This window comes from Clytia hemisphaerica, unplaced genomic scaffold, assembly GCF_902728285.1.
Source record: "Clytia hemisphaerica strain Z4C2 unplaced genomic scaffold, Clytia hemisphaerica genome assembly, whole genome shotgun sequence".
In the NCBI taxonomy this organism is placed as follows: domain Eukaryota; kingdom Metazoa; phylum Cnidaria; class Hydrozoa; order Leptothecata; family Clytiidae; genus Clytia; species Clytia hemisphaerica.
The window spans coordinates 883,652-899,460 of record NW_027104370.1 but is presented as its reverse complement, the minus strand read 5'-3'; the positions used below and the strand labels follow the sequence as shown (position 1 = coordinate 899,460).

Here is a 15,809-nt window from a genome sequence, read left to right as displayed (position 1 = left end):
TCATAAAATGCATTAATAAAATGTCGTTAAACAATAAAACATTATCAAATTTCTAAACAAAAAGTATTGACGCTAAAATCTCAAAGGAGAGAATAATTAATTATAACAATTAATATACAAAGACTCTCCAGACCCACTCCAGGATCTCATTACTTGAACAGTGGAGTGGGTCTGGAGAGTCTTTGTATATTAATTGTTATAATTAATTATTCTCTCCTTTGAGATTTTAGCGTCAATACTTTTTGTTTAGAAATTTGATAATGTTTTATTGTTTAACGACATTTTATTAATGCATTTTATGAAGGTAATTACCTATCTTTTTCAAACTGTTTTTAGAATTTGTAACTAGAATGCATTTCATTCATTTTAATTTTACTGTACTGAGGATGGTTCTCTGTTGAGAAGCCGAAACGTCTACTTGAAATAAATTTTACCAAAAATGAACATGAAGCTTCTGTCAACTATAGGGCTTTTTTGTTTTTTTAAGCAATCTGCATGAATTACTCTAACACAGACTGTAAAGTCCACCGATGAAATTATGTTTTGGCTGCAAAATTGTCCAAGCCTTGTGAGTCAATCCACTGACCGGTCAAAATCATGGCCCATCAATAGTCAGACTTTATAAATATCACATGTCGAGGTTATTTGAACTTTACAATGTTTTTGTTAGCCGAAACTTGAAATTTCCAACCCAAAAGTCAATGGTTTCCCTAGATAAAGCTAAAAGTACCACAGAGGAAATCAAGTATACTTACTGAATCTCAAGTCCATTACCATGGAGGAAGTTTTTCTAAGATTACACTATTTTTTTCATCTAAAAGTTGAAAAAAACAACAAAATTATCAATCGATTTTGCCCATCTTAAATCAAAATGCCAAGAAGTTTTAGAGAGTGCCCAGGAAAACTAAGGCATAGGTGGTCACAATCAACCTTCCTACTACCCATAAAAATTATGTCTGCAACACAAAAAATTCATTCAGAGCAATACAAGTCAGAAAGAAATTGGTCCCAAATTTTCAAAATTTCAAGCATGCCTCATGTCCGCCATCTTTACTCCCAGAATATAGAATGATTTTCCTCGATTTTCTCAGGGGAAACCCCCAGAAGATCAAAGATTCACTCCCCAGTCTCTTTTTCACAAAGAACTCACTGGAAAGCTTTATTCAAGGACTTTTTTCTTGAACATTGGTTAACCTGTACGTAACGCCATTTTGTTTCGGCCTTCCTTCTTGCTCAACTATTCTACAGCCTTGCTTCTTCAAAGGGTGCCAAATTCAAAGGGAAAGAATAGGAAAACAGCGAGCGGCAGCGGCGTTTCTTATCCTCTTTTCCCAAATCTCTGTTCTAACGCATAGTAACACGACTCCAATAAACTTGGTGAGTAATTGTTTTAGGATTCATAACTTGCCTATGTTAAAACTTTTTAGTTAGGGACCATTCAAAAAGTACGTACGCTCAAAATCGGTGAAAATTGACCATCCCCTCCCCCTTTTACGCTTTGGCATTACCCCCCCCCTTTCGCGTACATACGCTTTTGAAATGACCCCCCACCCCTCAAAAAAAATTTAGATCGTATTAAACAGTCTATACAAAGGTAAATTAGGGGATTTTGAGAAAAATTAAAATAAGTTCAACTTCTGTTGTTTTTTTTCCGTACTTTTTGAATGGTCCCTTAGTATATTATCGTGTAAAACTTGCGGTCCCAGAACGTCGTCACAGACGACTCATTACTGTTTCATTAGCATTTTATTAGCTTTTTCAGAGGTAAGACAGCATGGTTATAGAAGTGGCATATACCAGTCAGCTCGCCCGCGCACTGGAAGACGACTACATTAAGTTTTAGCATAATCATTGTTTAATTTTGCAATGTAACAATTATGTAGTGAGGTTGATGAGCAAAAAATAAATCAACATAAAAGGGGTTGCGGAACGACCGTTCCGTTTTCGCAAATCGAAGAAATTTCGACACGGGGTATTCCCAACAGTTGAATTGGTGCCACACCACGCTATCTCTCACTATGGAATCAAAAGCGAAAAATGTCGATCAAAATTTCCCTCTTGTGCAGTTGGTAAGATTTTTTCGATTTATATATCTATATATTAATAGCCGTAGTCTGTATGTCATTTTGTTTGTGTGTCACTTTCGTTTTCGAACGCAATGTTTTGTTCTTTTAAAAGATGACTTTTGCTTCTTGCCCCACAAATGTGTTAAATCAGATTCGCGCCGTTTTATAAAGACTTTGAGTTGTTCGATAAGTTTGTTTTGATTGATAGATTATAATATCTGCCCAGACGTGCCCGAGGCTGCCTCTTATGTTTTTTCTTTTTTTCTCTCTATTCTTTTGTTTTATGTTTTCGAATGTAATTAACGACTTTATTTGATTTGAGACATTCGAATTCGTTTTAAAACAAAACAAAAGAAAATCTTTCAAACAATATCTTTTTTAGAAAAGAACAAATTTCAATTTATAATTTCGAAATTTAAAACATTTAAAACATAAGAATCACAAGAAAAGTTTGTTGGAACAACTAAACAGCAACATTAACAATACATTCGAAAGGCGGTAAAAACAAGAGATCTTTTTTCGTAAAAAGGGACTTATAAACATCTATGTCGATAATTATATTGCTGTAAATCTAAGTCATTCATTGTTGAATTCGAAAAGTTATGACGAAGGTGCCTAGCTGCCTGACTTTTGGCCCTTGGACCCTTAGCGAGACTAGAGAGAAGAAGAAACAAGCGAAATTTTGTGAAGTTTACTTCCCTTATTGGGACTAATTTGATTAAATTTCTATCTTTCTGTGGGGGTAAAAAGCTGAATTTTTTCCCTATTTTTACCGACTCTTACTGGGACTGAAGTTTGATTTTCTGATTTTTCCAACCCTTACAGGGACTGCCATTTTTAAAAAGGCATCCTTAAGAACGGCTCATGCCCGTATCCTTCTCTTGCCTAAGTACCCACGGGCTGCCTTTTTTCGACGAATCTCGTGAATAACGCCCTTTCTGATCATTTTTGCAACAATTTAAAAATCTTTTTCAAAATATGGTTAAAAGATACGTGACCTGGGAGGGACAGAGTCAAACTTTGAAGATAATTTTTCCCTTTAATTTTGACTTCATCGTATTTTAAGCCAGCTTCCCAACATCCAAAGGACTTTAAAATGCGTTCAGCAACAGCTGGCTAAACCGGCGTGCGACGCCGGGTACCGGCTAGTTTCATTTTATCTTACTAAGCAGTCAAACATGAAAGATCGTTAAAGTTTATCGTCAATAAAAACACAGAAAGAGAAAAAACGAAAAAGGCACAATTGATGAGTGTCAAGAAGAAAAGTTTGGTCATATTTTTTAAGTTGACGATAAACCAGTTATCACACCCTTTATCAGCCATTTGTTAGAAAATAGCAAGTAAAACAAAACATCTAATGATCTTTTCAACGAGCACAGGATTTAGATCTTTATAATTCCATCTAATTATTATTGGTTTTAGCTTCATATCGAACAAACGAAGAAGACCTCTCAAATTTGGCAAAACCAATTTTCAACCGAGCAGAGGAGATGCGTTGTCGAACAATTTGCATCAGAATAGAAAAATTCAAACTTGTCACGAAAAGTAGAACGCTAGAAGTCTTTCTGGAACAATTGAGACATACCAGCTGTCAGTATTTGAAACTTGTTCGGTTTCAAGCCAACCAGAAAAGTGAAAACCCCTGGCGCTGTTTACAGAGAACTAAACAAATTTATGAACAAATTCAATTATTGTCCTAAATAAAAAAGATTAACTTGTTGTCAATAATTGTTGTATCACTGTTATGTTTAACATTTAACATTCTCTAAAAATCAACTTTTCCTCGGTAAATTTAATGTCGGCTTGTATAAAGTATGATTGACTGCTACAAGTTGGCGAGAAGGGTAGAATTCCACTTTTCCACTTATTGGAAAATAACTGAAAAATTGGAAGGAGCTATGAACTTCATTTTTTTTGTAAAAGGTCACTAATGGGTGTAGGTTGCATCATATCTATAAATGGGAGCCATACCGTTCGATCCAAGTTGGCCAGAAAGCCCGAATTCAACTTTTTTCACATTTTGGTTAAAGTCAGTCAGGGACACGTTCCTCGACTAACTGAAAAATTGGAAGGAGCTATGAACTTCATTTTCATTTGTAAAAGGTCACTAATGGGTGTAGGTTGCATCATATCTATAAATGGGAGCCATACCGTTCGATCCAAGTTGGCCAGAAAGCCCGAATTCCACTTTTTCACATTTTGGTTAAAGTCAGTCAGGGACACGTTCCTCGACTAACTGAAAAATTGCAAGGAGCTATGAACTTCATTTCTTTTGTAAAAGGTCACTGATAGGTCTAGGTTGCATAATATCTATAAATGGGAGCCATACCATTCGATCCAAGTTGGCTAGAACACTTTTTATAACCACTTTCGATTTAAATCTGATTCGCGTTGACGCTGACGCTGACGCTGACGCTGCGAAACTGACCACAGGAAAAAATTATTGATTCCCTAGCCTAGGGATTGTTCATTTTCAGATGTGGTTTTTTCTTCGATCACATTAGTCTAGAATTTTAAGTTCGGGAAAGTAAGGAAACTAGGGAAACCTATTTTCCCATGCTGGAAGTGTATTACCAATGTGTTAGTGAAAACGGATTTCCACATGTGGAAAACTAATATTTTTAACATTCTATTTGCCCATTCAGAATTGCATCGGGAAATTAAAAATCCCAAGTTTTCTAAACTGATTATGGATGAGTCGGGAAAAGAGAGATCACGAGTTTTGGAAATGATTACTTTCTAAAAGCTAGGGAAAGGAAATACCACGAATTGTGACCTTGCTTGCTTTATTCTATTCTTTCTCTGGATCGGGAAATGTGATTTCTTGAATTAGGGAAATAAAATGTCCTAGATTGGGAAATTTGATTTCCCAAACTCTTTAATTTGAGTGTATCCTTTAATAGCCATTCCGGGTTTGCTTGTTTTTTATTTGACGCTTATCAAAATCTTCTATTTTAGGTCAAACTTTGACAAGCAATTGTTCTTTATGTAATTGAGCTTTAAAATTAATTATTTTTGAGTAATTTAGAGCTTTCTTTTAGCTTTCCAACCATATATAATATGCAGGTGTAATATTCTATACTTTTGTCTAAAAATTCGTTCCAACTAAGGCCATTTTTAGAAAAATTAGATCTGCGGGACACAAAAAATTTCACAACTCATCTTTGATTTCAAAGCGCTGCGAAGGAAAAAATGTTCAGACAGTGAAACTTTCCATATTTATCAGAAAATACCTGAGAAATCCAATGGTGCTACTCTCTGAAATTAATTCTTTCATTAAAGTTATTAATTTTTACTTTTCATACTTTGGCAAGCATTTTCAGCCTGAAAATGAGGACTAGAATTATAGAGAGTGATACCACTGAAAAATTTGACCCTTTTTTAGCCTAAAACAGTTATTTATATGCCATGGGGAATTTTTCCTCCATAGCGCTTTGATTACAAAGATAGGTAGGTTCAGCAATTTTAGCTTCCGCTTTATAACGTTTTAATTGTTTTTTGCAATGCAATGTCTTCTTTTTCAAAAAAATGTCTTTTCATTTCTTCCTTGAAGTGTTAGCAAGCCATTACAAAAAGAATTTGATAAAAGTCTGCAGTCAAAATGAAGATATCTGGAATATCTTGACTCAATACAAAAGCTTGAATTTTCAATTTTCGCAGCATATTTCGGTGCCATTTCATATGCCATTTCTGGGCTAAATTGTCAACGCCAAATGTCTAAAAAGGTACTATTTTAGCGGAACCAAAATCTCAATATCTCCGGAACCGCTTATCATTAGGAGGTGTATGACCCCTCATTTTTTTTCTTTTTTGAAGCTCTACAAGATGAACTAGGTTTGATTGCCACCAGAATAGTTTCAATTTGACCCTGGAATGGCTACCTTTAAACAATTAATAAAATCAGAACTTATTTTTCAAACCTTCAAATAAGACAATTCAATCAAAAATTTTAAACTGTCAGAAATTAGAGCCTAAGTTCGGGAAATTTTTGTTTAGGTTCGGGAAAATTGATTCCCCTAACTTGTATTACGCATGCGTGAGAAAAAACCACAAGTGATTTTTCACTCAAAAGTGTTCGAGTCGTATGTAAAGCAAATCATTATAAGGGTGTATTCGATCAGTGTGTAACACAACGCTAAAGGTGAGGCGTCCCGCCAGGGCGGCCTCATTCGTTCGCAATGGACTTGCGTCGCAAGGGCTCAGTGGATCGGTGAGACGGGTTTGAGGTCATTAAGTTGGCTCTCTAGTGCAGCTCCACTGTTGTGACAAAAGTGCCGGGATTCTCAAAGTAGCGCAAGTACATGTCAGAACGAATGAGAGCTATCGAACCAATGCTCACAGAATGATCGAATACATTTAATTATTTACCAGCTTTCTATAAATCAGGATTTAATTCGTGAATATGGGTAGCCCTATGGGGTTTTATTGGGGTTCGCTCAATAAAAGCACTTTTCAATAATAGGGAAATTTAACATCCCTAGGTAGTCATAAGATCGGGAAATTTCATTTCCATAACTAGGGAGCTGTTGCACCTTCCCTAGTTAGGGATTGGTTAGGGAAAAATCTAGATTTCCAGATCTGGAAATATACATTTCCATAGCCTAAGGAATCAAAATTTTTTTCCTGTGGACGCTGGCTTCATTTTGGTCACTTCTGCTTGAAACACGTCGTTTAGAAATTTTGTTTACATTTTCTTCCGAGAATTTAAGTTTTATAGTGTGTGTAAATTACAGACTGAGAAAGTTTTTCAACTGTGTTAATAAACTACATAAATAATCGAATTGAATACACTATTTTTTTTATTCTTAAAATATATAATTTAAATTAATTGTTCGATATAAAGCAAGACACATTTAATTTGAGATAAATTGAAAAATTATTCTTAAATTTTGGTCAGTGAAACCTGGACATCAATTATTTGGCGGGAAAAAGTAGATCTCAAAAAAAATTTTTTTTCGCACGTTGAGGAGGATGAACTGCCCAATCCGATGTCTGACGCCACCAAAAATGTCCAAAATGATGAATGAGTTATTTCGGGTTATTTCGTAAAAGAAAGATTTATTGGCAAGCATTGATTTATAAAAGTGATAATGTACAAACCGATTCCAGACCCACCAGATTTTGATCAGATCAGCCAAGATTTTGCTACTCAAAATTGGTATAATTTTTTTTGTTTCTGATATTCTTGAGTTTCTCTGTCTGCTGAAGAAGGGTCAAGGGTCATAAAATTTTTAAGTTCAGTCTCTTTACTACAGGTCAATTTTCAAGGGTGTAAAGAATACCAAATAAAAGAGCCCCCCCCCCAGAAGCGGTCTTTGTGATGGCGTGATAGAGACCTTTTTCTTGCATGATTATACGTGATTTGCCAATCTGGAAAGGAGGAGAAATGTTACGCTGGAGCTGCGGCAACTTAACTGGGAAAAGTTGAAGGCAGCAGATCTCAAACCTCAAATCTACGCCAGAGTCGCAATTTCCAAACTGGGTGATTTGGAAATTTTTTTTTTTTGATTGCGTGATTTAGAACAGGAGGTCGTGTAGTAGTCGGACACTTTCTAGTCCGATAACGATTTCGTCTGACAACGAGTCAAAAAAACACATATAAAACGAAATATGAGGAGGCACATCTTTTATAAGCAACAGGTGCTTATAAAAATCCAAAGTTCCGACTTTGAGGTTGGGCCCCTCAACTCAACTTCTCTTAAATTTTGGGAAGTTTATTAGGATCAGGCTTTCAAGAGTCAAGAAATTGAATTTAGCTGTTTTTACGATCCTTCTTTTTTCTTGGGGGGGAGGGGGGTGGTCACAAAAGTGACGTTGGAAAAAAAGACTTATAAATTGTAAATTTATTTTATAGATTCTGACTATTTTACTGTCAGACTAGAAAGTGTCAGACTAGTGACATGCACCCATCTGAACAGAGGTCAAATCAAAGAGCGTGATCTTGATTTGTAAAGATTTTCGAGCCGTGATGCGTGATTTGGACTTTTTCAAAGGGATTCCTGATATCCAAATTTTTTGCTGATTTATGTGATCATGATTGAACTGAAGACAAAAAAATTGTGTGATATCGTGATCTGACTTAACGCTGAGGGGTGTACCTCATAAAAGAGACCTTCATGTCTGCCCCAATTTTGCCAACGTACACCAACGCAGCTGTAAAACTCGTTACAGTATGCCTAAATTTAGTTTTCATTATGATTGTAAAAGATAGCCAAAACCATGCCATGCAATCACACACCCCGGAATTTGCCCCCCTCTCGGAATAAACCTGCAGAATTGAAAAAGTCCATTCACTTTAAGTGATTTAGGTGGATAATAATATCTTTACTACATCAAACTTTTATTATTAATTTCGCCTAGCGAAAGTATTGTTTCAGCGTGTTTCTGCGGCGGCGGCGGTTAGGAATTTTTTTCGGGCGTAACGGGAGGAATGAGGGCGTCACATATAGGGCGTCCCAGGATACTTTGCTAAGACAAGGCCCTATCTATACTTTAATCTGGAAATAAGTAATGCTAATTACCTTGGGATTTATGATGAAATGTAACAAGGGTCCAAATCTATCGCTATTCCCCAAGCTTCTGACCGCTGAAGTACAAATAGATTATGTGTATGGCCATAGTCATGGCTGAAAATGATCCTGTTTTGTATTCATCATTGTCAGATTTTTTACAAACATATCACTATGAGAATTCAGTAAAAGATACTAAAACACAATTCATGTGTAAAATTGAACAAGATTGGAGAAATTTTCACAGTGTTATGGCTGAAAATTATCGTTTTTGGACTTTGTCGTAATTTCATCGCGACTGGCGACCGTTCCTTTTGATTTTTCAAACCTGACACAGATTTTTTACAAACATATCACTATGAGAATTCAATAAAGGATACTAAAACACAATTCCTGTGTAAATTTGAACAAGATTGGAGAAATCTTCACAGTGTTATGGCTGAAAATTATCGTTTTTGGACTTTGTCGTAATTTCATCGCGACTGGCGACCGTTCCTTTTGATTTTTCAAACCCGACACAGATATTTTACAAACATATCACTATGAGAATTCAATAAAGGATACTAAAACACAATTTCTGTGTAAATTTGAACAAGATTGGAGAAATCTTCACAGTGTTATGGCTGAAAATAGACCTTTTTTTAAAGAGGCCACCCTGTTGAATAATTATGTAGTCTATTTCTATTTCTATATATTTATTTGCATAAATTCATTAGAATTACTTTCGCAAATATAGTCCAGCAGAAAAACAATGATAAAACCATGCATAATTATTACAATATGCATGATACAGTAATTATGCATGGCTCTATCATTGTTTTTTATGGCTGGGCTACATAATTATTCAACAGGACGTCCTCTTTGAAAAAAGGTCTATTATCGTTTTTGGACTTTGTCGTAATTTCATCGCGGCTGGGGACCGTTCCTTTTGATTTTTCAAACCTGACACAGATTTTTTACAAACGTATCACTATGAGAATTCAGTAAAGGATACTAAAACACAATTCATGTGTAAATTTGAACAAGATTGGAGAAATTTTCACAGTGTTATGGCTGAAAATTATCGTTTTTGACTTTGTCGTAATTTTATCGCGGCTGGCGACCGTTACTTTTGATTTTTCAAACCCGACACAGATTTTTTACAAACATATCACTATGGGAATTCAGTAAAGGATACTAAAACACAATTCCTGTGTAAATTTGAACAAGATCGGAGAAATTTTCACAGTGTTAGTGTCTGATATATGTTTTTGTATATCAGGGTTTAGATGCAATTGGTTTGTTTGGTCCTAATCCGGACTCTTGTTTTAGCCTCACTTTCATGCCCCTTATAAGGCCACAGATTTTCCACATGGGCCGTTTTCAGTTCTTCAGTTCTTCAGTGCAGACTGCTGTTTTTTGCTGTTTTCATATTTATCTCCTGTTACTGTTTATCTGTCAAAATGCTTGCTGAAAGACTATTCTTTTCAATACTTATGTTCCTGACTACTCCACCTGGTACCCCAACCAGTGAGGATACTGGTACCAGAAAGAAAAAATGCCCTGGATGCCAAAGAAGTCATGACTTACATGATTTTGGTCATCCAAGCAAAAACTGCCAAGGTCCACCTCCACCGCCGTCTCCTTCTTCTCCATCTACACGAAATCGTCGCTCATCTGCTGAAAACACAAGGAAAAGCCCCGATTCTCGTCCCTTCTCAACAGAGCAGATGGATCATTACCGCCAACATCTTCAAGACCTTAAAAATCAAGAAACTGAGCTCCTGGAATCGATCAGACGTGACAAAGAGAACCAACTTCGTGAAGAAGAAAACGTTTTGATCGAGGAAATTAAACGACAGACAGAGAAACTCCAACGTTTAAAAGACTCTAGAAGTCAACAACATTCGTCTCGCTCCGCCCCTCCGCCCGAAACACGCAACAGTTCCTCAGGGGAAAACCTTACAGCTCAATCCGCCATTTTAAATAATTTTCCTGCCGATTCCATGTCTACTTTGCTTCACCGCCCGCTTCTTTCTTCTCAACAACAACAACAACAAACTTTGAATCCTGGCTCTTCGTTTGGTAATGTTCTTCCCTTTTTGAATTCTGGCTCGACCGCTGAACCTTCTTCTACTCGTCAGTTTACACAGAACGAACTTTTTCTTCGCCCAACACGCACCAACGACGTTACCAGAGGTAAAGCTTTACGTATAGTGGACTTTGTCTCTCGTATTCGACCTGCTGAGGATGAAAAGGTTTTGTCTTATGACAACAATTGTAAACTTGCCTTGATTTTACAGGACTCTAAACCCAAACTTTCTAGTGTTACAGTTGAACAATTTAACATTGCTAATTTGAGAATTTTTTACGAGTTACTTTTTTCTGGGAAGCTTTCCACCCTTTTCCATGTACAGGAGTACCTTTCTTATGCGATTAAGGTCTTAGAGCTGGCAACTAAGTACACATGGCAATCCGTGTTGCAATATGACGATGAATTTCGGATTTTGCAACATACTTATGGGTTCTCGTGGAGTACTGACCATAGCCATCTACATGAGGTTGTTCTTATACCTCGCTGGGCTGCAAAGCTACCTCGTGGGCTTGGGCATGGCACTGATACTTCCTCACCCAAGATTGATTTTCTCTCCTCAGGTCTTGCGGGTAACAGTAAGGTTTCTGGTCCTCCCACAATGACACATCTCTCATCTGGCTCTGAGATTTGTCGGATGTTTAATTCAAGAAAAGGTTGTCAGAAGTCACCCTGCAGGTTCACCCATGCCTGTAACCGCAAGGTTGGCTCTCAGGCTTGTGGAAAATCACATCAGGGTTTTCTGCATCCTGTGAATGAGGGTGGCTCTCAATGACTCTTTTCTTCTGAACCTGGTCCTTCTCCGCTTGATTCTGCACTTTGGGACAAAGAACTCCAAAATGATCCGGACCGTCAATTTTTGTTTGATGGTGTGGTCAATGGATTTCAATTGCTCCCAGCAGATGCTTCAATCAGCCCTGCGGAGATGGATAACTATAATTCTGCTATTGGCCAGGGTTCTAAAGGGAAAGTTGAAGCCACTATCCTTGAAGAACTCGCGGCCGGAAATTACATTATTGCTACTGAAAAGCCTGTGATAGTCAGCGCACTTGGAGCAGTTCCAAAGCCTGATTCTGAGGATCTCCGTTTGATCCATGACTGTTCGATGCCCCACGGTATGGGCGTTAATTCTTACATCGATATTGAGAAGCAATCTTTCCAGACCCTAGATGATGCCTGCAGGTTGATAGGGAAGGATTTCTTCATCGCTAAGATAGATTTGAGACATGCATATCGATCTGTCCCAGTCCATCCTTCTAACCGAGATGCTCTCGGTTTGAAGTGGAAATTTAGTGGGGATAGCCATTACACGTATCTAAAAGACACACGTCTCCCTTTTGGTGCACGCAGTGCCCCTGGTATTTTTCATCGTTTAACTCAGAGTGTCAGACGTATGATGCAGAGAAGAGGCTACCCTTTGATCATAGTATATCTTGACGATTTCTTGGTCATTGGTAGGACTCAGCATGAATGTCAAGCTGCCTTTGATACTCTTTCCTCTCTTCTGGTTTCCCTAGGTTTTACCATCAGCCCCTCTAAGCTTGTCCCACCATGCACAAGACTGGTATTTCTTGGAGTTGAGATTGACACCACCTCTTTGACTCTCTCTCTCCCAGTCAAGAAGCTAGGTGATCTGAAAGATGCACTACTGTCTTTTCAGTCCCGAGCTCGTGCATCAAAGAGGCAGCTACAACAGCTTGCTGGCCGTCTTAACTGGGCTTGCAAAGTTATTTATGGAGGAAGAACTTTTTTGCGTCGTATTCTTGACCTTATGGGCTCCTTACGGAAACAGTCATCCAAGTGTCTGTTGAGTGAGGAGTTTTTTAAGGACATTTCTTGGTGGTTGGATTTTCTTGAGATTTTTAATGGTCAGTGTTCCTTTCATGACACTAGACCTGTTACTAACATCCACACGGATGCCTGTACAACAGGCATTGGAGCAGTTTTTGACAATGACTGGTTCTATTCTAATTTGTTGGTTGATGCTCCTGCCCTTGCAGGCTTGCACATCAACTACAAGGAAGCGCTTTGCATTGTTTTTGCCTTGGAACGCTGGGCACCTTACTTGTGTAATAAGGTTGTCCATATTTACTGTGACAACACGGCTGCAGTTGGGATGTTGAATAAAGGATCATCTCGCAACCCGCTCATGATGACTTACCTCAGACGTCTGTTCTGGTGTTCTGCCACCTATAACTTTCGCCTAAAAGTCTTTCATGTGCCGGGAGTCCAAAATGTTGTTGCTGATCATGTATCTCGTTTGCATGAGCATTCACATCTTGCAGCCTTTCTCCAGTATCTTTGTGACTGTTTTGGCCAATCTGCTTCCACTGATAATGTTGTCTGGCACATGTCTGTGAACTGTTTCTGTTTTCTTCTTGGCTTGCATGGCTCAGGCTCACGTCTTCACTCTGCTTTTTAGAGTTTGCGTCTTCGCTGCTGGCGGATGTGCAGTTCTATCGTGAAGCCACCTATGCTACCAATACCCGCAAGGCCTACCGTACTCACCGCAAGGTTTATCTTCAGTTTTGCAATATGCTTGATCTACCGCCAGCTCCTGCTAAGTGTGTGCACCTCTGCATGTATGCTGCGTATCTAGCCCGTTTCCTGTTACCTCAGTCTGTTTGTATATATTTGAACATTGTTGGCCTCTTGCATCGTGAGATGGGGTTCCCCAACCCTCTTCTTGATAATTTTTTCCTGTCCTCTGTGTTGAAGGGTATCAAGCGCTCCAAGGGTGTCCCTCCCGTCCCCAAGCTTCCCATCACGGTTGAGATTCTTTCTTTCATTCACTCCCAGCTCAACCTGCGGGATAGTAAGCAAGCTTCTTTTTGGGCTCTATGTTTGGTTTCCTTTTTTGGGCTTTTTCGGAAGAGTCACCTTTTACCCGTTTCCCAGAAGGGTTTTTCCCCAGACACTTTTCTCACCCGGGATGATTTTACTTTTTTGGGTTCTGAGATCCACATCAGGGTGAGATGGAGCAAGACTATCCAGTTTGGTCAACGCACTGTTACTATACCACTGGTGGCAATGCCTTCGTCTCACCTCTGTCCTGTTTCCGCAGTTTCACGTGCCTTCTCCCTTACCCCTGGGGCCCTCCCGTGTGATCAAGCTTTTTGTTGGAGGGATTCCTACCTTGGGGCTAACCGTGTTTTTGTTTACCGGGATTTCATGCACATTCTTCAAGCACACCTCTCACGTTCTGGGCTCTCACACCGTCAATATGGGTCACACTCATTCAGACGTGGTGGGGCTACCTTTGCTTTGGAGGCTGGTGTGCCTCTTGACTCCATTGCAGTTATGGGTGACTGGAAGTCTGATGCAATGTATCTTTATCTACATATGCCCTTGTCGCAGCGTTTGCATGCCCAGCATTCTATTTCTTCATATATTTCTTCTTTACCTAACAACTAATACACACATTGGATTTGGACATTTGTTTTATTTTCCTAGTTTATATTCCTGTACATATTTTGTCTGTGCCGTTTTCACAGTGTTTATTCCGTCAAGAACTGAAAATACCATGTAGACATATCTGTGTGCTTTCTGCCTATCCTTGCCTAGTAGCCTTTTGTGTTTAAGTGTCTGATATATGTTTTTGTATATCAGGGTTTAGATGCAATTGGTTTGTTTGGTCCTAATCCGGACTCTTGTTTTAGCCTCACTTTCATGCCCCTTATAAGGCCACAGATTTTCCACATGGGCCTTTTTCAGTTCTTCAGTTCTTCAGTGCAGACTGCTGTTTTTTGCTCCGCCTCCCTCCCCAGCATCTTGGTGGAAGCTTTCCTAGGTTCAATTTTATTTAATGCTTAGGTCACCGAATATTTTGATATTTTTCTTAGATTTTCTTTATGTGAACCGTTTCCTTTACGGTCTATACTATGTATTTGCCATTTGCTGGCCCATTGATTTTATATATATACCTATATGTTTGTATTGTGTCATTATTTACTATACTGTGCTCCTGTAATCATTTGTTTTATTTTCCTAGTTTATATTCCTGTACATATTTTGTCTGTGCCGTTTTCACAGTGTTTATTCCGTCAAGAACTGAAAATACCATGTAGACATATCTGTGTGCTTTCTGCCTATCCTTGCCTAGTAGCCTTTTGTGTTTAATAACTGAAAATGATATTTTTTGGACTTTGTGTCGTAATTTCATTGGCTGGGGCGACCGTTCCTTTTGAAGATTTTTCAAACCCGAAATAATATACCACTACCGTAGGTCGGGGAAACTTCGGAATGAAGGAAACTTCGGACTAAAATCTTTAACGAGTGATTACTTCGCGAGGATTTAACATTTTATCGTACTTTTTTCTTTCACAGTTCAGAAATGAAGTACACCCGACGATACATATCAAGCGACGGAACGCCGAAAGAAAAACGAAGAAGAAATTGAAGAAAACCACGATATTTGACCATCTTCCATTGTAAAGAGATTTGTTGGATAACTAAGGCGGCAACCTCAAAATTTTATTTATGTAATGAAAATAGGATATATTCAATGTTATGTTAAAGTTTATTTCGTTCAAAAATATTCATTCCTCGATCTTTAACAGCCCTTTAAAGTTGGCCCATTCATCACGCAGAAAGATCGCTGCGGAAATTGTTGCACCGGTAGCCGAAGATCTAAGAATTGAACCAATTCCCAAGCGAGAAATTTCTCAAGCTCTTACGTTATGCTAGTCATTTAAGGTAATTGGTTTTTTAAGAATTGTCCCGCGATTTGCACGTTTTCCAATTATGACGTAAGTAGACTAATTATGACGTTTTAAATGAAAAAGTAAAGGGAAACCCCTTAATTCTATTTCAAAAGGTGAGGGGAAAGTGCAACAAGTTTTTTATAGGAAACCGTTGTCTGATTTGTGAGTGAATACTTTCTTGACAATATGTCGGCCATTTTTTCCATAGTTGGACGACTATTTAACTCAACTTTTACGCATGGTAACTTTTTTTGAACAACCCTATCTCAGTAACCCGGTGGCATTTTAAAACCTTGCTGCGATAACTTATTTTAGCATGCGTTATGTTAAAAATAAGCGGATAAGAAAAATTTTACTTTAGTTGGCTGCTCCCTTGAAAAATCTTGCATTGTTGACCAACTTATAAACTTTAATTTATGAATAATTGTGACCAGGTTCACACGTTAAGTATCCAAGGCAT

General features: G+C 38.1%; 1 protein-coding gene across 2 annotated transcripts; it reads left to right on the top strand.

Moving 5' to 3' along the window:
• Positions 1-8,606: 8,606 nt before the first annotated feature.
• On the top strand, positions 8,607-15,170 carry LOC136818416 (uncharacterized). 2 transcript variants are annotated; one of them, XM_067074751.1, is made up of 2 exons: positions 8,607-10,753; positions 14,973-15,170. In XM_067074751.1, exons 1-2 carry the CDS (start codon positions 10,018-10,020, stop codon positions 14,981-14,983), a joined length of 747 nt encoding a protein of 248 aa, XP_066930852.1. In that variant the 5' UTR covers positions 8,607-10,017; the 3' UTR covers positions 14,984-15,170. The 2 variants fall into 2 exon arrangements, with proteins under 2 accessions (XP_066930852.1, XP_066930850.1); XM_067074749.1 differs by lacking the exon at positions 14,973-15,170 and adding an exon at positions 13,069-14,712 and having other exon boundaries at positions 8,628-10,753.
• Positions 15,171-15,809: the final 639 nt, after the last annotated feature.